The following is a 20,374-nucleotide window of genomic DNA, read 5'->3' on the forward strand; positions in this document are numbered from 1 at the left end:
ATAGATAGGCAGATTGATGTTTTGCAGAGAATCTGGTTATTGTCGTAAATATTCCTTTTTATGTATTTGCCACGCTGAGATGTTATTTTCATTGATTGCGTGTTTTATGTAAATTGAATGTTTTATGTAATCATCATATCAAATTGTCGTGTAAATTTTATTCACCTCCTCGTTCATATGAGTAAGCTATGTAAGCTTATGATAAATATGTAAACATAATATAAATCTTAATATATGCGGACCAAAAGTATTAAATAATTTTCTACAAAAATGTAAAGTTACTTTTTAACGATAAATTTACAGGTTTTTAGAAAAGCCTAATGTAATATCTAGATAGATGAATGTTGTAAATAGAATTTGTAGGTAAACTCTGGCAGGAATCTAATATTTACCTCCTATGTGGGTACTCGGATAACCTGATTATTATTAAATATACATGCGTAGACCTAATTATTTTAACTTACGATTTCATTAACTTTCTAGTAACAGAATTTTTCATTTATTTCAAGTAGACATCGATAAGGAGGATAAAGAGAATTTATGACCTTTTTTCAAACTTTACAAGTTCAAAGACCAAAGTACTAGAGAAAGTAACTTGGTAATTTTGTTAGAATTCAAAGAAAGATTTTATAAATTGCACAATTTCGTTACAATTCTACAAGTTCGAGAACCAAAGTACTAGAAGGCTCAACCTCGTGATCAAGACAAATATCGACTTATTTTCCTATTTCTCACACCAGAGCAGAGGTCGCCTTTTAATTTCTAAGCAACCGCCATTGAAACCATAGTCTCCGCGATCGATGACCTTTTATTATTTTCCATGAACTCGGCAAGAAATCGCGGCCAACGAACGATCGCATGCCTCGAAAAGAGCCGCGTTCCCGAATGAACCATTTACCTGGTTTCGATCGAAACAGTCGATTCATGAATTCAATGGCGATGTTGTATAATCCGCGGTTCCATTACGTATCAGGAAATCATTGTACCATATGGAAGAGAAGAAAAGAAAAAAGAAAGGCGCTCTTCTCACGGGATAAAAATACGGTAATCTTGTTTTCAATGGCAAGGCTGTTCCTCTATAGCGCCAATGGGATTAGCATGTGCGAACATTGGCTTCTGAGTGTTATTAGTAACCCGTTACAATCGCGCAGATCGTTAATTAGCGAACGCCTTGAGCTAACAAAATGGTCACAGTGGCTGCCAGAAGTTTTTTTTATCGGAGTGTTTTTTTTCTAAGACTCTCGCGAGTCAAATCGATTTAATTCCACATTTTATAAATTTCTCAATTTAATTACGAGTACGCGATCAGTATCTATTTCATTTTCCAAAAAGTTGGCATTTTACGTTCACCGTACTTACTGGCGTTAGGTTAGCCGAGTTAACGAGGTTGTGGCCGGAAATTAACGCATTTCGAACGATCTCACGGAATCGGTAACGCGGTCGTTTGCCGGATAATTATCTGTTAATTGGTACTAATGCGATCAAATTGTGCGAACTGGTCGTTTCTCGCGGTTCTATTTAATTAGAGATTCGTGGTAAGTTATGATAATAAATATCAAAGATCTCTACGAGGGAAAAAGAGAGCGTCGAAAAATACTGTTTTACTGCCTCAGGGCCGCCCTGGTTCATCGTTTCATTCCGTTATTAACTGTACGTTAGGACGAAAATTCAAACTTGATTCAGACTGGCGGTCACGGTACGATCAGATCTTCGTTTGACTTGACCAAACGGCCTATTGCGAATGCTTTCATTGGATTACACGTAAGCGATTTCAAAAGGCGCCTGACTTAATCTTTTGCTTAATGTCCAATTTAAATTTCTGATAATTGAATCTACAATAACTATCTGAACTTCTATTGTATGAACTACTGATCCTCCAGTGAACTCGGACTGTTTAAGACAGTGAATATTATACTAAAATTATTTCAATCATTGAACTTCCATCGTACAGACTACTTATCCTTCAATAAGTTCAAATAAACGAAGTTCCATTGTAGTATTATTTTAACCCTGCTGCGTCCTTTCAGTCATCCTCAACCCAATTACATTTTGTTAATACTAAAAAGTATGTCAGCATTGATAAAAAATTTTACTGTATGATTTCTCGTTTCAATTTTGTACTAAACGTTCTTCTAAAATATTAATTAAACCAGAGCGAATTGCATCCTGAATATTTCGCGAGCTGCACAATTTTTCTACAGTTCTCTTACTTCATCTTTACTTCTGTTTCATGGGTCGTTTTGGTTCTTCGTTTCATAAAGAATACTTGACGAATAGAGCAACACCTGAATTGCTAAAACGAGCAACAATGAAATATAAAAATTTGAGGATCGCAGTAGGGTTAATTATGCATGTTGGTTGAAAATATGATTCTTAAAAGCGTGTATATAGTAACCTGTAGGCGTGCACGTGGACAGGATTATTGGTGGCCGGATTTGGAAGCAGAAGAGTGGCGGCGACGACGTCCTCTCGTTGTACCGCAGCGAGTACAGCGTGTCCTGGCACTAAATGCTTCACGGCCGACCTCGTCGAACCGCCCGGATGGACCGTCTGTATAATCTTCAGGCCTTTGTTGCTCACCTGACAATCGTAAAACGTGGACGATCAGCTGGTCGCCGCTTTAATAGCAGGTACACGTTTAACGGTGGTTTAACGCGCACTCGACGTAGCCTCGACGATGAGTTACGCGGCCACGGAAACGCGCCATTGTTGCGTACTAAAATGCAAATCGACCGATGGATACATTATACTAGCGAGGATCGTGCTACTTTGATGGCTGTAACGCATCGGCGGACCGAGCTTTAATGAACGTTAACGTCGCCTCGATTTTCTGCCTTAAAAGGAAACGGAATGCCGAGAGAACGTTGCAACCATTTTTGCATTTTTTCGTTCTAGAGTTATGATCTTGGAGATTTTTTATTTATTTTTTATTTCCATTTTTATTTGACTCGATAAACTCACGTTCTTTCGATTCTTCGTCTTTCAACGAAGCTTTAAAGACACTTTTATATTTACAGTTTCAATCAACCTGAATTCGTGTTGAAAAATGCAATTGTACTTTAAATCTTTCGCGAGCTGCGAGATTTTCCTCTACTTCTTGCGATTTTTATCCTATTTTTAAGTCTTTAAATTATTCTGGTTTGCGAGCTGTTTTAATCCTACGTTTCACAAAGAATAATTTCACACGTGTTTGTACTTATGCTTATATCTATACGTTGTTCGTTTACATATAATAGTTACCACTAAAATTTGGTAAATTACGTCGAATAATTCATTTTCTTTTTTTTATTATCACAATGTAATTATAACAGTCTCTCTGTGGAATCTATCGGCAGTTCGAATATATACAGTATCGACATGTGCGAGGAAGAAGCTCAATGAGGTGAGTGTCTCCTTTTCCTATTGCTGTAGTCTAATATAGTTATTTATAGACGTTTGATAATTGACATTTGCATCTGCGTTGTCAAGGTCCAATTCGATTTATAATTTACATCTACAGATACAGTTAGCTCCGCGCTCATAAAAATACAAATACACTTGAATCTTGCAGTTACAGTTATAACTTGTACTCAACCATATAATTATCTACTAATGTGTATTGCTGATGTATTATTACTGATATACTGCTGAATTATTTTTTAATTGGTATGCTATTACTAATGTACTACTAAATTTTGACGATAGTTACAAGCACACTCTATTTTCCAATAATATCAAAGAAGAAATGCTTTCCCCATAACAATACCATGTTCTGCATGTTATTTGCTGCTGCGTAAAAATGCAATTTCCTTTTGGAAAGCATATAATAACAGCGTAACGATGAAAGCGAACACGATAGTTCAAGAAAAAAAAATGGACTTTCTCTACTTTACGATCACGCTCTTAGGAATGTGCGTACGAGCATATCGATGATTATTGCTCGCCCCAAGGTGCTGAAATTACCAGCAACGCCGTTTTATTAGCGGCCATGAAGATCCATTAAAAAGTCGATGAGTAACCTGATGAGTAACTGATTTTCGACATGGGTCGGTCGTAAACACGATATGCTTTTGGTCAAAAACATAAGTTGTTTCTATCGACGCAAAATCTCTCTGAGAAATTCAAATCTCATTCGAATTAAAGTTTCCTTCTCGGAAGATGTCTAGAAGTATAGAAATTCGTAAAGATCTTCTAAAAATGCATCAACTGCAACAAATTGTTCCACATGGATGAATTATATCATTTCCTATATTTAGAAAAGTCCATTCACGAACTACAAGAAAATTTCTCAAGAAAGTGCCAATTCCTTACTCTTGTCAATTCTTACAATGAACTTTTCATTTCAGAAGATGTCTAAAAAATATAGAATATAAAAAAGATTATTCGAGATCAGAAACGTTGCTATGTTAAAAACATATCATTTAAGGAAATTGTTTGATATTGAAACAATGTTATATTCAAACGTCCATTAGCACGCAATTTTCAAGAATCTTCCTGGAATTTATTTCTCTACTGCGATTGCTTGCCAGAATTAAACCTTCCTTTTAGAAACTATCTGAAAAAGTTGCAAATTGCTAAAAAAATATTGCTTCAGGTTGAAAACTTTGCGATATTTACATTGAGGTATTGCAATACCAGATGTATTCTGAAAAAATCCATTACCACACGCGATTACTAAGAAATTTTCTCAAGCATTTTTGCCCATACGCCGAACAACTCTGCTCGCAGTTGGAGTGGCAAGAAAATTACAAAATCCAATTCCGAAGCGAACATCGTAACAGATGCACGAACAATAATCAGCGCTGTCCTCGCGTCTGCGGTTTCGGCGAGATCGGGCAAGGAGAAAATGACGCGGGCAATTTTCGTCGGCCGCGAAGACTGTTCATTACAGCTGACGCGAGTCTCCATCGCGAAAATTCGGCGCGTTAAAATATTCTCAAGGCGAGCGATCTCTCGCAACGACCTGGCAATTACACTTGCACAACAATTAGGGGGGCCTCGCGTAATTTCGCAACAATCTTTTTCTTTCCTTTTTCTTTCTTCTCGCGCCCGTTCCCTCTCTCTGTTCCTTGTAAAACGTGCCCGCGGCGAATTAACACGCCGCCTAAATCTACGCAGAACGACGCCCATTAAGATTGAACGCGTCGATAAGAAGAACACCTTTGTTTTCCAGGCGATAAAGCTTCGAGAAGCTTGCCGGTACCTAAACGCGCAATAAATCACCCAACGATAAGCTTCTCGGACGCGAGATACACTTTTTTATGACGACACCTGTTAAATTCTATGATTCAGATCTTTATAAAGACCTTTTGTCGGTTTATGAGGTCCACCATGATTATAGGAATTTTTCTTTTTGTTGAGCAGAGGACGATGATAATAATCTGTTTTTACATTTCTCTAAGTTCCTAGAAGAAATTACTAATATCCTTTGTGAATAAGAAATATGAATCATAAAGGTTTCTTTCGGATTCTCGAATCGCAGTTAATTGGATGTTATAGTAAATAAAAAAATAACTTCGTCGATTTTGGGAAGTCTACCATGATTATATTTTATACTGTTCAAAGGGAAGTAATAACAGTGACTTTCCCCTAAATTCCTCTTTTATGCAAAAAATTGTTAATACCATAATTATATTTTATACTGTTCAAAGGGAAGTAATAGCAGTGACTTTTCCCTAAATTCCTCTTTTATGCAAAAAATTGTTTAAACTCTTTGCGAACAAGAAATACGGATCATGAGGGTTTTTCAGACTCTTAGATTGCAGTTAACTGTATATTTTAGTAGATGAAAAAACAACTTCTTCGGTTTTGAGAAGTCTACTACGATGATTATACATTTTTGTCTGTGCAGAAGGAAGTAATAATAATTTCTTCCACAGGTTCCCTAAATTTTTGCAAAAAATTCTTAATACTCTTTGTGAACAAGAAATACGAATCATAAAGGTTTTTTAGATTCTTCAACTGTAGCTAACTGGATCTTCTGATAAGTGAAGAAATAAAAGACGACTCAAAGACGATCATTCATCGTGGACTTCGTACGGACGAGGAAAGCAAGACCAATTTGGTAAGGAACGAAGAATAACGAGGTGATTTTAAAATCGACATGCAACCCCTTTCAGTAAATTTCGATTGACATGCAACGGGAATGTCGAGCAACATGCCAGCTTAACGGTCACGGGACAATTTCGGTGTCATCCATTTATTTTCTCTTTCCCATATTGAACGCGCCGGATGTATTAGCGGCGTGCTCGTTTTTGCTAACATTCGGGTCAACGAATCATTTATTGCGCTTATCTAATTAATCTGGCTCAATGAAACCACTTATTAATGTCTTTATATATAACTGGATCTTTGAGCCTGAGAAATGTTTTGACAAGTCTAACTTCTAATGTTTTTATTTACATCTGTGTATAGATGCTACTGATACACCCACAGCAGTGGTTCAGCACTAAACGTAGAAATTTTTTATAAATGTATTGTGTGTATTATGCAAAACTTTCTGAAATTCTATTAGCACTGTAATTACATCTGACTATTGCGATTAGAGCAGGAAACTTGAAACCAATCTGAAAATGAATATAGCAGTTACAAAATTTTTAATACAAATATGAACATTATATATGTAGTAAAAAATTGGTATACAATATGGAATTTTATTTTAAAAATGAATTATTGGCAATTTAAATGTTTTCGGGATCCTTGTAAAATTTACACTTGCGCCAAATATCTTGTAGCTTCTACGTAGATTTTCAGATTTGTTTCAAACTTTATTAATGTAATTATGATAATCGAGTCCCATAAGAGCATTAATGAAATGAAATATACGTAGTATATTAAGAAAACGAATCTGTAAGTGTTCGAATACTTTCATAAGCCAGCCAGTGTATTTAATTCTGGCTAAACGAAATAAGAAGATACACCTGAAGAAACTATCGATTCTATTGAAAGTTCAACGAAAGTTCACACGAATGATTTATAGCGGGGGCGAAGAAGAATCGCTTGACATCGTTCCAGGAACTTTTCTAACTTTCTGATGCAACAATTGCTCGTGGCACGTTTTCGTAACAACAAAATCTAGGTTTCGAGGGAATCAAGGAACGAAACTTTCCTAGAAACAACACGAAACGAATTTTAAGAGACCACATTAAATTCTATATACACTATCTCTCATAAATATCCCGATACTTTCATCAATTTCTAGTAACAGTATGTAGATTTCATCAAAGTATACGAATTAACGATGAATCATTAATTAGAGGCAACATATACTCTGACTCAATTTCTAGTGATAGTATGTGAATTTCACCAAAGTATGCAAATTAGCGATGAATTACTAATTACGAGCGACGCTTACTACCTTTTAATGCAACCACTAGGATATAAATCTAAATTATCTATTAAGAGATATAACAATAGTATGTTTTAATATTTTAGTGCTATATTTTCTTACTACATTTGTCATTTAACATAAAAAATTTTCTATTAGTTTAGAAGACTTTTCTCGATCTATCTCATAATTCAAAAATGAAAAATTCGGTAAATAAATGTTTTATCCAGAAGAATTTCTAAGAAAATAGTTCCACAAGATTTGACAATCTGCAAACACCAGTTTTATTATTGCATACTGACTTCCAAAATCCGACTTAATCAGGTACCATCCATCAGATTTTGTCCAATCGTCAATTACCAACCACAGTAAAGAAGAAGAAATTTGTTATAAATGACAATATGTTTAATAATATTAAGAAGATCTATAATACAAAAAGTTTATTATTGATTGTCATGAATAATACAAAATATTTAATTCATCGTATCGTACGAAGTTTGTTCGTAATTAAAATACATTTAATCGAAAACAAGCAAGCGTCCGGATAGTTTTGAGGCTGTAAACCAAACAATTCAACAAAAATCCGAAGAAATCTAAAAATAATTCTGCTCTAACTGACTTTTTCCACCTTCTCGTTCCAACATCATCCGAGTTGTTTTCCAAACAAAGAACCGCTCCCAAAATGGGATTTCTACGACAGAGGAATTTAAAAAAGCTGGCTTACGACCGCTATTAAACCGCGAATCCAACTCCACCCCCGAAAACCCGTGGCTATCAATTTCCAAAACAAGATTCTTCGTAAAATTTAGCCGTCACCTTGCCCATTTTATACTACTCATTTGCATATCTTGATTTTACAACTGTTGCTTTTATCTGCTTAACCTCGAAAAGATCAAAACAGAGTCATTAATGCGAGGTACAACCCCATTCCTAAGTTTTTTACTTATTTCGAGGTGAATTTGGTGGAAAAATATGAACGTTCTCGGGGAAATTGATAACCGCCTCGAATAGGTCGAGGACTGGCGATCTCAGTATGTAGGCTGAGGTCATAAATTGGTGATTTTTATTCGACCTGCAGACTGCTTTCACTGGCAGCCGATCGACGCGTACAAGTAATAACCCTTTGCAGTCGAATGTCGTTACGGTGGAGGCATTTCAAATTTGTCTTCATAGTCGAATAGCATCGCTACGACAGCGCTATACGTACTTATTCACGTATCTAGTATTATATTAATTGACTCAAAACTTGAAGCATATCAAACGCAAACTTGCAAAGTTTTAACATTTTTGTTTCTCTCGACTTTCCAAACTTGTCGAAATTCGTAATTCTTCACTTTCCAAGCATCTTAGAATTTTAATTCTCCACTCTGCAAATTTCAAAGATCTCAAACTTTTATACCACCAAAGCTCTTGTGTCTCAGATTTTCCAACTTTCGTCACAGTCAAATCAAATCAGTCCCGGGTCTTATGATTTTACTTGTATTTTAATACCTTTAATAAGAAAAGAATACAATAATGTTCCTATATACTACGTATCGTATTATATTGTGCGCATTGTATGTTATTATAATACGAAACATAGTGTTGAGTTACATCCGCTATAGGACCGCTACAGGACCGCAAAGGGTTAAACTTAATGAAGAAACGTGGTCTCCCTTTTCTGATCCGGACAATTAATACTCTTTCACGCGATATTTTCGGCCACGAAACCGGATCTCCGAAATGGTACCGCTCACCTGCAGCGTGACCTTGAAAGGCTCCTGAAGCCGTTCTCGCTCGAGCAGGTAAGCTATGGCACCAGGCATCGCATCCACCCCCTTGGCCTCTCGAGCGCCCAGGTACCAAACATAGTACGAGCTCTTCTTGACATCCTTGCTGCTCCTCAGACGCAGGGCCATCACTCACTGTTCGACTAAAGAAAAGATGCATCGCTCGTTAGCTTGGAGGCTTTTAGTTTATTCAGAGGTGGGATGATTATGGACTCTTTGAGAAATGAACGCTTGGAAGTTGAGGGAGGAAACGGTGATAGGTTGAGAATTTGGTTGAAAATTTGATTGAGAGTTTGGTTGAAGATGTGACGATTCTTGAGAGTTAAAAGACTGTGAATTTAGAAATTGGGAAATCTACGATTTAATTATTTGAGACACCATAGCACGATAAATATTAAAATTCTTATTAAAGTTTCAAAGATGCGCATTTTCCAGTGTCCAAGTATTCAAATTTATTAGTTGAAAATTTATAATTTCAAAAATATATTAATCCAACCTCTCGAAGAAAAAACTGTCAATGGTTTATAAAAATTCTCATAAGTTTGATGAAAAGTTTTCGATAGTTGATCGAACACATTGCTGGAGCCAACAGTGAGAATCGGGACACCAGATGATACTTCAGCATAACACGATAATTATTGCAATTCTTACTATAAAAGATTCTTTTTATCGGACATGGCGTGTTCATAACGTTTCCCTGGCGCAAAAACGGCGATTTTCCACGAGGCAAGCTTACACAGCCGTAGCTGACTGGCGAAGAACACGAACGGCTTGTCTGTTCATCCGCTTCCTCAATTACTTTCACGCTTAAACCCGTTTTCTACGTTAACCGTCTCGCGAAGAATCGGTTCCCACCGATCTGCATCGCGTCCATGCCGATCTAAAGCGAAAATATCCCAGGAACCGGAACAAAAACACGTTCAGGATCAATGTCGACCTCGGACGATCGATTATCCACCGATTTTTCATGCATAACCTGTTCGTTTCGATAGCTTCCATACAATTATCTTGGACTGTCCAAGATCCTGAGATACGAGATTGAAATTTTCAAGTACTTTTTCAAGAAATTAATGTTTAACTGGTTTTAATATGCATTTAACGCTAGTTTTTGTCTAACTTTCATAAATTTTGCTTGATTACAGTCAATTAACTGATTAAGCCCGAATTAAATATGTGAATAAAGTACCTACCTATTAAACTTAAACGAAGTAAATGAAATGAAATGTACACTTAAATGAACGAAGTACTTATAAATGAGCGATGTAAATTACAGAGAATAATATAATATCCAAGATATTCGAAATAGGATACAAAAGAACATTGAAGATAAATAGAATTGTCTTCTAGGACAAATTACGATCATTTTTCGTTCCAAATTTTCTAACCCTGTTAAATCTTTTGGATTATTTCCAATCATATTTTTATATCGTCAGAAAATCGTTCAAATTCAAGAAAAATACGAAGGAATCCTTATTACAACATGATACAACTTCTCAGTTTTAATTACATGCTAGTGATTTTCTTGAAGCATTAAAAACCCGTTTCTCGGTTGAAACTCAAACAAGATTGAGATTTAAATAATTGCAGGATTACATCCGACTTAAAAACGTAAGGGAAACCTAAATGAGTCGTTATTAATACATATAATTCAATGGCGTGCTAATCTCTTTAGAAGATCGAGTCTTTTCCTAGACAGAAAACAAAACACGATTAAAGCAAATTCAAAGAATCGTAGCAATTAAGAAGATAGCTCGAATAGGAATAAAATGTATTTGTTAGGAAGAAAAAAGACGTGTACATTTTTATAACTGTAAAAACCAGCTAACTTTCAAAGAAACGGAAGAAACGTTGAAAAAGTGTGAACTCTCGCTTTTGGAAATGCTCGAACTTGATCCGCTCGATATACATGCGACTAAAGCACGCGAAACTGTACACGATACTGTCCGCTCTTACGGTTGTTCTCTTTATTTATGCATTACACGCGTTTCGAAATCTTATACGCTCGCGTGTAGCCGTAAATATGTAATAGGCTCGCTTTACCTACGGACACAAAACCGTTTACAAGAAGAGTTATGTTTCTTTTAACGATAAATCGCATTCGTTTATCCGGCTACATATACACCATCCAATGTACAAACCCTGATTAACAGTCTTTCAACATCTATATTAACCCTGCTACGTTCTTTCGTCCATTTTCGATCCAATTATAATCTTCTAACGTGAAGAAATATCTAAAGTTTCAACGAAATATAAATCAACTCAATTTTACGTTAACACGTTGACCAGCTACGGTATTCATCATCCAATTTCTTAGAATGATTAAAATAAGATGAAATTTATGGATTAGAAAATGTTTGACGATACGAATGATTCATTATTATTACTTGTAATATTTTGCAAAAATTAAATGTTATCGTGCAGTAGTATATTTGTCAGAACAAAACATAAAATTCACGTGGCACATTCAACCTGTTGAACATATTTTTAAATCGTACGAATCTTTTTCGTTGTTAAAGTGAGAGCAAGATTGAAATGTAAGAAAAATTGACGATCACAAGTTTAAGCTACATTATGATTACTATTTTCTAGTAGTTATTATAATGAAACAATCAATGTTATCGTATCGAAATTCCTGTTTTTACGGGTCTCGTGCGGACGATATCTAAATACCATCGACTTTCAATCTGCGTTCTACATACAACAAGGAAGTATTTTTTATTAAAAGAAACTTCGTTTAAAGAAACGTAGAGATCGTAAGCATGGAAGAAAGAAAAAGAAATGATCTATGAACTTTCAAATCGTTTATTATTTGTTATCAGATGCTGGGAACATTCCGATGAATGGAAATTACGATCGTTTAAACGTTACAAAACCACGGTTACTCGAACAGTTGGAATTAATGCGAGAATCGCGATGTAAGAATTGCAACTTTCGAATCTGTAGCTTTCATCATCACGCCGGAAATGATTAGATTCGAATTTCTTCGACTTGATGTTGTAAACGATTATTCCATGTTTGGCGGCGAGTATTCAAATTCAAATCGTATTTATAGCGTTTAGCTTGATCGTTTCATCCTTAGCGCCGTGTATTCAAATTTAAATTGTATTTACTACGAGCGTGAATAGCCATAAACAGGCTTGACTTGACGATTTTAAAGAGTTCTGTCAATTAACATCTCCTTGAGTAATGTGTCGAATCAACAGAAAATTAGAATAGAGTTGTTGTAATTGCAGTGGGACTATTTGTAAAATTTTGCTAATCAGAAATAATTGGTATTAATAAATTCAAATATGTCTCATAAAATACGGATCCTTTGGTTAATCTATTTTTAACGTATTTTTTTATACTTATAATTTGTAATACTATATATGGTAGTATATATTAGAACCACTAAGAAGCCAAACTGATCAACCCTTTATTAATTTCTTAATTTCATTATTTTATAGTTATACATGTACACGATTCATATTTGATCTTCAAGAAAGAAATGACTTATTCATAAATTTACTGATTGCAAGAAGGTAGCTATTTTAAATAATGGTAAATTTAAAAAACAGTGTTTGTAACACATCATCGGCTTTTTGTTTCTTCGAGTTTATGAAATTTCAATTCGGTTTAATTTCTACACAAATGAAAAAAGAGAAACCATGACAATTTTCTATGGAGTACAAATACAACGGGAAACAAAATAAAAAAAATGGTAAAATTATAAAATTACAAGTAAAAAGTTTGTAACTCGTCAAAATTACTAATATCAGTAATTAACAAATCATTGTGCGATACTTTCCAGTCAAAATCACGCAAAAGTAACAAAAATTTCGTTACGTTACTAGCTTCTCGAAAAAAAGAAGAAAAAGAAAAAAGATGATGTTAATATTGTACAAGGTAAAAATGCCAGGAGAGAAGAGAAAAGAAATGGTAAAACAAACTGACCGGCAGCGGAACGGGTCCGGGATGCTGAGAGCTTGCGGCGATTTTCGCAGAAATTAAGCAACGCAGCCGCGGCCAAGAATCAACGGGTCTTCGGTAAGCAGACAGCAGCGGCGGCGGTGGCGGCGGTTGGTTTCGGTGAGCAGAGGAACAAGTTGTACGGTACGTACGTCCCACGTAGTGCATACAGCATGCACAACCGTATCTCTGTAGCGCTTCTATAGGTGTACACAAATCCTGTGGCAGACACACACCAGCTCGTCGAAGCGAAGGAAGCAGAAGAAGAAGAAGACTAAGAAGAACAAGAAGAGTAGAAGCTCGCCTCGGTCGATCTGACAGCTGCGCGACTCCAGTCCAAAGCACTTTTCCACGCTCGCCAGGCGTTTCTTTATATGCACACGGTTGCGTTTCTCTGTTTACTGTTGTGTACGTTCCTCGTTGGCCAAAGAAACTCGGTTGGAACGGAAGGCAGAAGCAAACGAAACGGAACGGAAACGTAATCCGAAGCACGAAGTTTAGAAAATGAAAACACAGATTTGTAATACTACAAAAATATATAGAAAAATTCCAATGATTTTGTATATCGTATATGTAAGAAAGCGTCGCTTGTTGTTCGCAGAGTTCACTTGTCAACGACGCGGCGCGAGTGGATTCGCGCGTACCTAACCATCACGGGATACTGACTCCACGGCGGAGATCCTCCGCGAAGAGCTCGAGTGAAACGCGGACGAAGGGAGAGTGAGCGAGCGAGAAAGGCCGAGCTACGTTTCAAAGTTAGTTAAAAAGAGGCAAACTAACCGACTCGAGTCGAGGTTATGTCTGTCCTTTAACGGGGAGGGGAGGAATCTCTCGCTCGTTTCGAATGCCCGTTTCGACGGGTCTTGATCTTCTCTGCGCTCTCCTCTCCTGTCTTTCTCCTCTCTCTTTCGGACGAACCGCCACACCTTGCCGAGATCGACTCGCGATCGCCGGTAACGCGTTCTCTGCCAGCAGCCTCGAACTAACCGGACGGTTTTCTGTCCTGAATTTTAGTCCCGGGGCCCGTCGAGGAACGAGGAGAGACGGTGGAAAGGGAAAGAGATGGCGTTAACGGCGGTGGAAGTGGTGGAAGAACCGGGCCCCTTCCCCTTTCTCTCTCGCTCCTTCCTTCTTACTCTTCCTTCGTCTTTCCTCGTCTGTCTTCGTCCACGACTCCCTACCTGACCGTTTCAGCCTCCTCGGTAAGCGTTGCCCCTGCACCGAGGATGGCAGGTTAAGAGGCAGGCAGGTAGAGAGAGGCCCCCATTGATTAGCGATGGAAACAACATGCGGCTGGTGTCGATTGCTTGTCAACTTTTTCAACTGCCCTCTCTCTTCAAATGTTAGCGTGTCAGGTTCAAGCGTTGCTCGTTGGGCAGTCTGGTTATATACCCGTGAAATCGAGCTACACTCGTTTCATGGACGTGATCGTGTTCGCACATGTTGCGAAATTGATGGCAGATATTAGTCATTGAACTTAAAACCTGAGATTTTCTTGCGAGATAACATCAGAGATGCAGCTTGTGCAGATGAAAACTGTTATTACGTAGAGTATAAGACTATGTTTCTAGCATGGTGAGCGCTCCTTTTTCCCTTCCATCTTGCTTTGCCACGTGCACGTGGAGAATCGGAATATTTAAATTAACGTGTAGGGTTTCGAAACCAGGTAGATAAGTATCAAGTCGGTCCCATCACTACCGCTAATGCAAGCAACAGATCCATGGCGGGCGATTCCTCTTCTGGCCACAACTAGCGCCATCTTCGTCCCATTACTATCTTTCTTCTCCTTTCTATTCGCTCTGCGTATCGGTTTTTCCTTGTTCAGCTCGATACGGTCCCCCAATACGATTTTCTGCCGTCGAGGCCTCCAACGGGGACCGTGCCCCCTCCACCTACGCGTTTATATAGATACTCTTCGACTCGCTTAACCCGATGCCAGGTGCCTCTATAGGGTGTACCGATTAACGAGCGACCGACGAGATCGGAAGGTGCAACCGATCGTGCTCCCAGGGTTATCTTATCTCTCTGTCGATGCTAAAGAATTCTTCCAACAAACTTCCTGCGTAAGGTTTACAAATTGACGTTTACAGATGTCGATTCCATTATTGCACATTAACTACTAGGAATAAATGTTAACGTACCACGTAATATTTTACGATGCACGATAGGAATAAATTATTACTGACGATAATAAAAGATAAAATCCTCCTTGCATGTAACGAGAAAGAACATTGAATTGATAGTGAAATTATTCAATTGCAAAATTATTCGAACGTTTGTCACAGAAATTCTTTATGGCTGTATTACGTGTGTTATATCCAAGCTTTTGAAACTTCATTAATACTATATTCCGACAGGTTATTGCGAGATTACGTTGTCAGAACTTGAGACAAATCTGAAAATTTGTATAGAAATGTGCGATTCTTGCAAAACCAAATTCTATCTTTTCTCGACTAGATAATCGCGATTTTGGAGAATTCCGTAACTGACGAGGTTTCGTGCCTGTCGAGGGCAAGATAAGAATGCGTGAACGAAGGCGGTACGTTCGTGCATGTTCGATGCAATTAACCATCGCAGAGAGACGCCGACCTGTGTGGTCTTATTAACCGTGACTCGAAGAAGATTCTGCAAAGGTGGGTGCGTGAGCGTACGGAATCGCGAGCGCGCAATTCTTCGAATAATAATGTTATCCAACTCTCGTAATCCGATTATCCGCTCAAATCTGCCTATTCATCTACGATAATTATACTACCAGTTATAAATGTGCGTGCACTTTCGTCAATTTGTGGTAGTACTACGTACAAACCAATAATAAGCTAATAGTCAAAAATAATCAAATTTAAAATTTTAATTAATTCCTAATTTATCAGTGGTATATTAAAATGCACAATAGGCGAGACGAATCTCCATTTAAAATCCATTCTTATATTTACATCCACAAAAATATGGATTTGTATAAAACTTCAGTAATCCCTTTAATTTAAACAAATTAATTAAATAAATAGAATAATTTAATAAATGAAAAATAAATTAGTTTAATAAACTAATAGCAATCGTTTTTCTTTCCCAAAAAATGTTTCCATAGCGCAAAAAGAAATTCGAATGTTAAAAGATTAAAAATAAGCAAGTGTTTGGATATGATACTTGTAAGCATCGATGTAAGTATCCAATTGGAACAAATATTTAAAGTAACCCCGATCGACGCAAAGCAATCTATACGTTTCTATTTTCCGTCCCATTTATCGAACACAAGCGTAAATTAAAGGAAAATATCGAATAAAAGGTGGCGATTTAATGGCTGTCTGTGGGGTTTGTCTAGCGCAAAGCAATTTCACTATGCTGTCATACGGCATAACGTCATTCATAATTCACGGATGCCATAAACATTACGCGAGCATCGTAAAAATACGCATTTATAGAAAGCTCCCTCGGAGGCTTTTACAATTTCTTGCTTGGCGAAGGACGAATTCATATTCATCCGCGTCACACGATCGTTTCGTTCGGGGCCGTTCGAATTTCATCGGTACAAATGACTTCATTGCATCGTCGATGTATGTATCTTTTTAATGACTCTTTACCTCTATACACGTGCCACGTCGATAGATACTTTTCCGCTTTTCCTATCGTAACGGTCTAAACAACCAACATAAAGTCCTGTTATATGAAAAATCATTGAATGAAAATTTCTTTCGACTTCGATCGTGCTCTTTTTATTTAACACTGATCCTTCGAGTACTCGTAAAATAACCAACAATGACCCAAAAGACGTTTACCTTTTTTTACAACCTGGTTTCATTTATGAGACAAAAGGGACGAATATTTGTAGAATACACGTATTAGGTCGTCCGAAAAGTTTCTTTCGTTTCATAAGGCGATGAACAACAATTTTTGTTTTATATTATTTTATTCAATTAAATATGATCCATTTCGTTCTACTTCTATTATTATATTCGTGCGTAATTCGATAAACTAATATAAAACAAAAAACATTGTGCGTCTATTATTTCCTTATAAAACGAAAGAAACTTTTCCGACGACCTAATAGTATGAAAACGTATATGAAGAAAAGCAAACGTTACGGTACTTAAAATGAAAATACAACATTAACAAACAAAAGAAAATCGACTCATTAGCATACCATACGTGTAGTATCTTACACGTAATAGTTTATCGTTTCTCGGAAAGTTTCGCAGTAACGACGGATCGTACGAGTCGATCATCGAAATACTCAGCTTTACTGTTTCAAATTATAGACCGTCAGTTCTCTGATAGCAAACCGCAGTATAGTTTCGTATGCGCACCGTACAAAACGAAATGTATCACATATCAGCAATGATACAGCCCGTAACGTGCACGAGTGAAAATAAAATAATATATTTACTCCAAGCCCTGATCTATCCTCAAATGATTCGGTACAAATTCCAATCGTAACCATATATCACATCGAAATTCCAAACTTTACAAATCTACCCAATCAGAAGCTAAAATGACTAATGTAAAACTTTGTCAAATTTCCATTTTTATTATCCAGGTATACTATTAATTTTCATTTCGTTAAAAGTAAATCATTTACTTCCATCAACATATCCCCACTACGCTCGCGTTCGTTAGACGTCCGCGAGCGTGCGCTTTCTTCCGAATATTCGGTGAAAGGACCATAGGGATATCGACGGTACATTGGGCATGTCAGCCTTCCATCAGTTCGTTCGCCTATCATTAAATTCTGCGAAATCAATAAAAATGTAATAAACAGGCTGCAGACGTTTATGCAAATACAATAGATATTCTTATGAACGATCTAAAAATTGAAATCTAAATAGAAATTTCTTTCGCTTATTGATAGATGTTTCTGTGGTGGCACTCGACGACGGAACTTTCCGATAGCTTCGCCACACAAAGCGCTATACCATCAAAGCGTAAGGCTGACATGCCCAATGTACCATCGATATCCCTACGGTCCTTTCACCGAATATTCGGAAGAAAGCGTACGGTCGCGGACATCTAACGAGTGGGGATATCGAGGGGCAACAAAGAAAAGAATCCGTTTGGTTTTGAACAAAAGATTCATTCCGTTTCGAACTGCGAACTGCGAAGGGTCTAGCGTAACAGCGAAGCAAACTTTAAATAAACTTTATTGTTGAACATCGAGAGTATTACTCGGACACTTACATCTAACACCATATTTCTTTATAATATTGCTTGTAATTGTTTCTTTGCGGTTTATTAATCGATGGATATATTTATTCAGTTCATGAAGTGGACGAGGTTAGGATTCGCAATGGCGGATTACATTAACCCGGCACGCGCGGATTAGAACCAATCGACGAATATAAATGAAAGGCGAGGCTAAAACTAAACCTGGCTATTTATCTTTATTATTTATTCAGGTCAGTTAATATGTGAGACGATTCGCAAGGACGGACTGCATGTAGAGCATCGGTCAGTCGACTAATACGAAAAGGATCATCCTCGAACTGTAACATCGATTCGTAATTTTTCGATGATTAAACAAAGATTCATATTCGAATATATTATATAACATAACATAGTAATAATAATATACCGAACAAGTTTTAAAGGAAACTTTAGCTTAATCAGGATACTTCTTACAAATTAGCCCTCCATATGTATCTAACTAGATCACTGACTCGTTCGTTGATCAAAAAAGAATAAAATAGCTTGCTTCTACTATACCGTCCATTTTCTATAATTTTGAAAAAGTCATACGAGCATTTTCGTTTACTGATAACGAAAAATAAATGTTCGTTGCAATTAATTAACACGCGTCGTCACGCCTCCTCTTCAACGTTACGACCATCTAACCACGCGAACGGAGATACAAATTAATTAAAATGAAAATCTATCGCGTTTATTGATCGTGTTCGATTGCTCAATCCACGAGTATCGATTTGCACAGGTGATCGAGCGTATCCGACCGCGCGATGACGAAAACGGTGCAGCAAAGAAATTAGAGCTAGATCATCATCCAGTCGTATTATTTATTCGGGTCACCCGATATAGGAGACCATCGACAAAAGCGAGTCGCGGCGAACGTATACACCTCCGCTGCCACGAATGTTAACCAGATGCGCTAAGTATCGTTGGCGAACTCGCGGACGACTCGAGCACTCGACCATTCGCAAGTAAGGTCGCTTCAAGGTGCGTCTAGACTACGGAAAAAAGCGTATTCTCTTTGTTCGTGCAGGTTGAAAGTAATTAGTCGCGTCGTTCGTGCAAATTTATATTTTACTGCGTTTTATTATTTATTTGCGAGTGGTCAATTTACGTCTCGTTCGATCCGTATCTATTTATTTAAATGTCTATTTCGTTCAATTTATATTTATTTAAATTCATATTTCGTTCGACTCGTATTTATCTATATTTATACTTCAGTCGGTTTACATTTATTCAAATTTATATTTTGTTCAATTTATATTCTATACGTTCGCTTATTTATCCGCAGATGGCAAATTTGTAACTACATATTGAAAATTACAATTTCGATGAGATTAAAAATTAACCGGAGATAGCATTTTAATGTAGCGCGACTGTCGAATAACAGTTCGCCTATAACGAACAATAAACAAACATATAATCGTGAAATATCTGAAATACATGCCTCACAGTGCCTGTAATATGTAAATTACGATCTGTACTATGAATCAACTAAAGGTAGTACATATGTAACAAGAAATGCTTAATCGTTGGTAAGAATCAATGTAATTGAAGCTTTGTAATCTAAACGCTGTGCATGTAAACGACAGTTCGCACCTTTGTGAACGATTAGATGAAACAAGATCCTAACGAATGGTATGCGCGTTCTCTCCGGCTCGATGGAATGCGAAACACGTTTTCCAAGCCAAATCCAACGGGACTGACATCTATAACAGAGTAAAGAAACGGAAAACGAAAAGGAGGAAGGTTCACTGAAAAACTGATTTTAAGTTTTGCTCGCTGACGCGGAAACTACCAGACAATTCACTTAAACCGTATAAAAATGGGGCCTCTGCCTTGTACGGTTATCCGTTTCAACAGTAACCAGAGGAATTTTTCTCCGTCATTTCCTATCCTGTTTCTTTTTATTTCGTCAATTTCAGTACTTCAACGGCTAAGTTTATCTTACATCTCAATTATTTAAGTATTTGAAATTTCTAATATTTCAGCACGATCTTCATTTTGGTATTGCAGTACTTGTAAACTCGTCCACAAGATCTTACGTGAATAACTTGATTATCAGAATACCTGTGCGTTCAAATGATATTGATATATCAAATGTTTTTATACATTACTGTGCTATCAGTAATGTATAATGTAACGCATATGATAGTATCAGATTAATACGGCAATTTCT

The 20,374-nt window shown here is 36.9% G+C and overlaps 1 protein-coding gene across 2 annotated transcripts in view; it reads right to left on the bottom strand.

Moving 5' to 3' along the window:
* Positions 1-20,374, bottom strand: part of LOC132913888 (uncharacterized) — a 40,229-nt gene that overhangs the window by 15,740 nt on the left and 4,115 nt on the right. Inside the window, exons 1-3 of one of the 2 annotated variants that reach the window (XM_060972531.1) lie at positions 13,009-15,862; positions 9,043-9,218; positions 2,396-2,580 (exon numbers count right to left, since the gene is read on the bottom strand). In XM_060972531.1, the coding sequence (XP_060828514.1) occupies positions 2,396-2,580; positions 9,043-9,204 (347 nt within the window). In that variant the 5' untranslated portion in view covers positions 9,205-9,218; positions 13,009-15,862. Of the gene's footprint in view, positions 1-2,395; positions 2,581-9,042; positions 9,219-13,008; positions 15,863-20,374 lie in introns of those variants that run through there. The other variant, XM_060972530.1, reaches the window with a different exon arrangement.

This window comes from Bombus pascuorum, chromosome 14 (assembly GCF_905332965.1).
Source record: "Bombus pascuorum chromosome 14, iyBomPasc1.1, whole genome shotgun sequence".
Taxonomy (NCBI): domain Eukaryota; kingdom Metazoa; phylum Arthropoda; class Insecta; order Hymenoptera; family Apidae; genus Bombus; species Bombus pascuorum.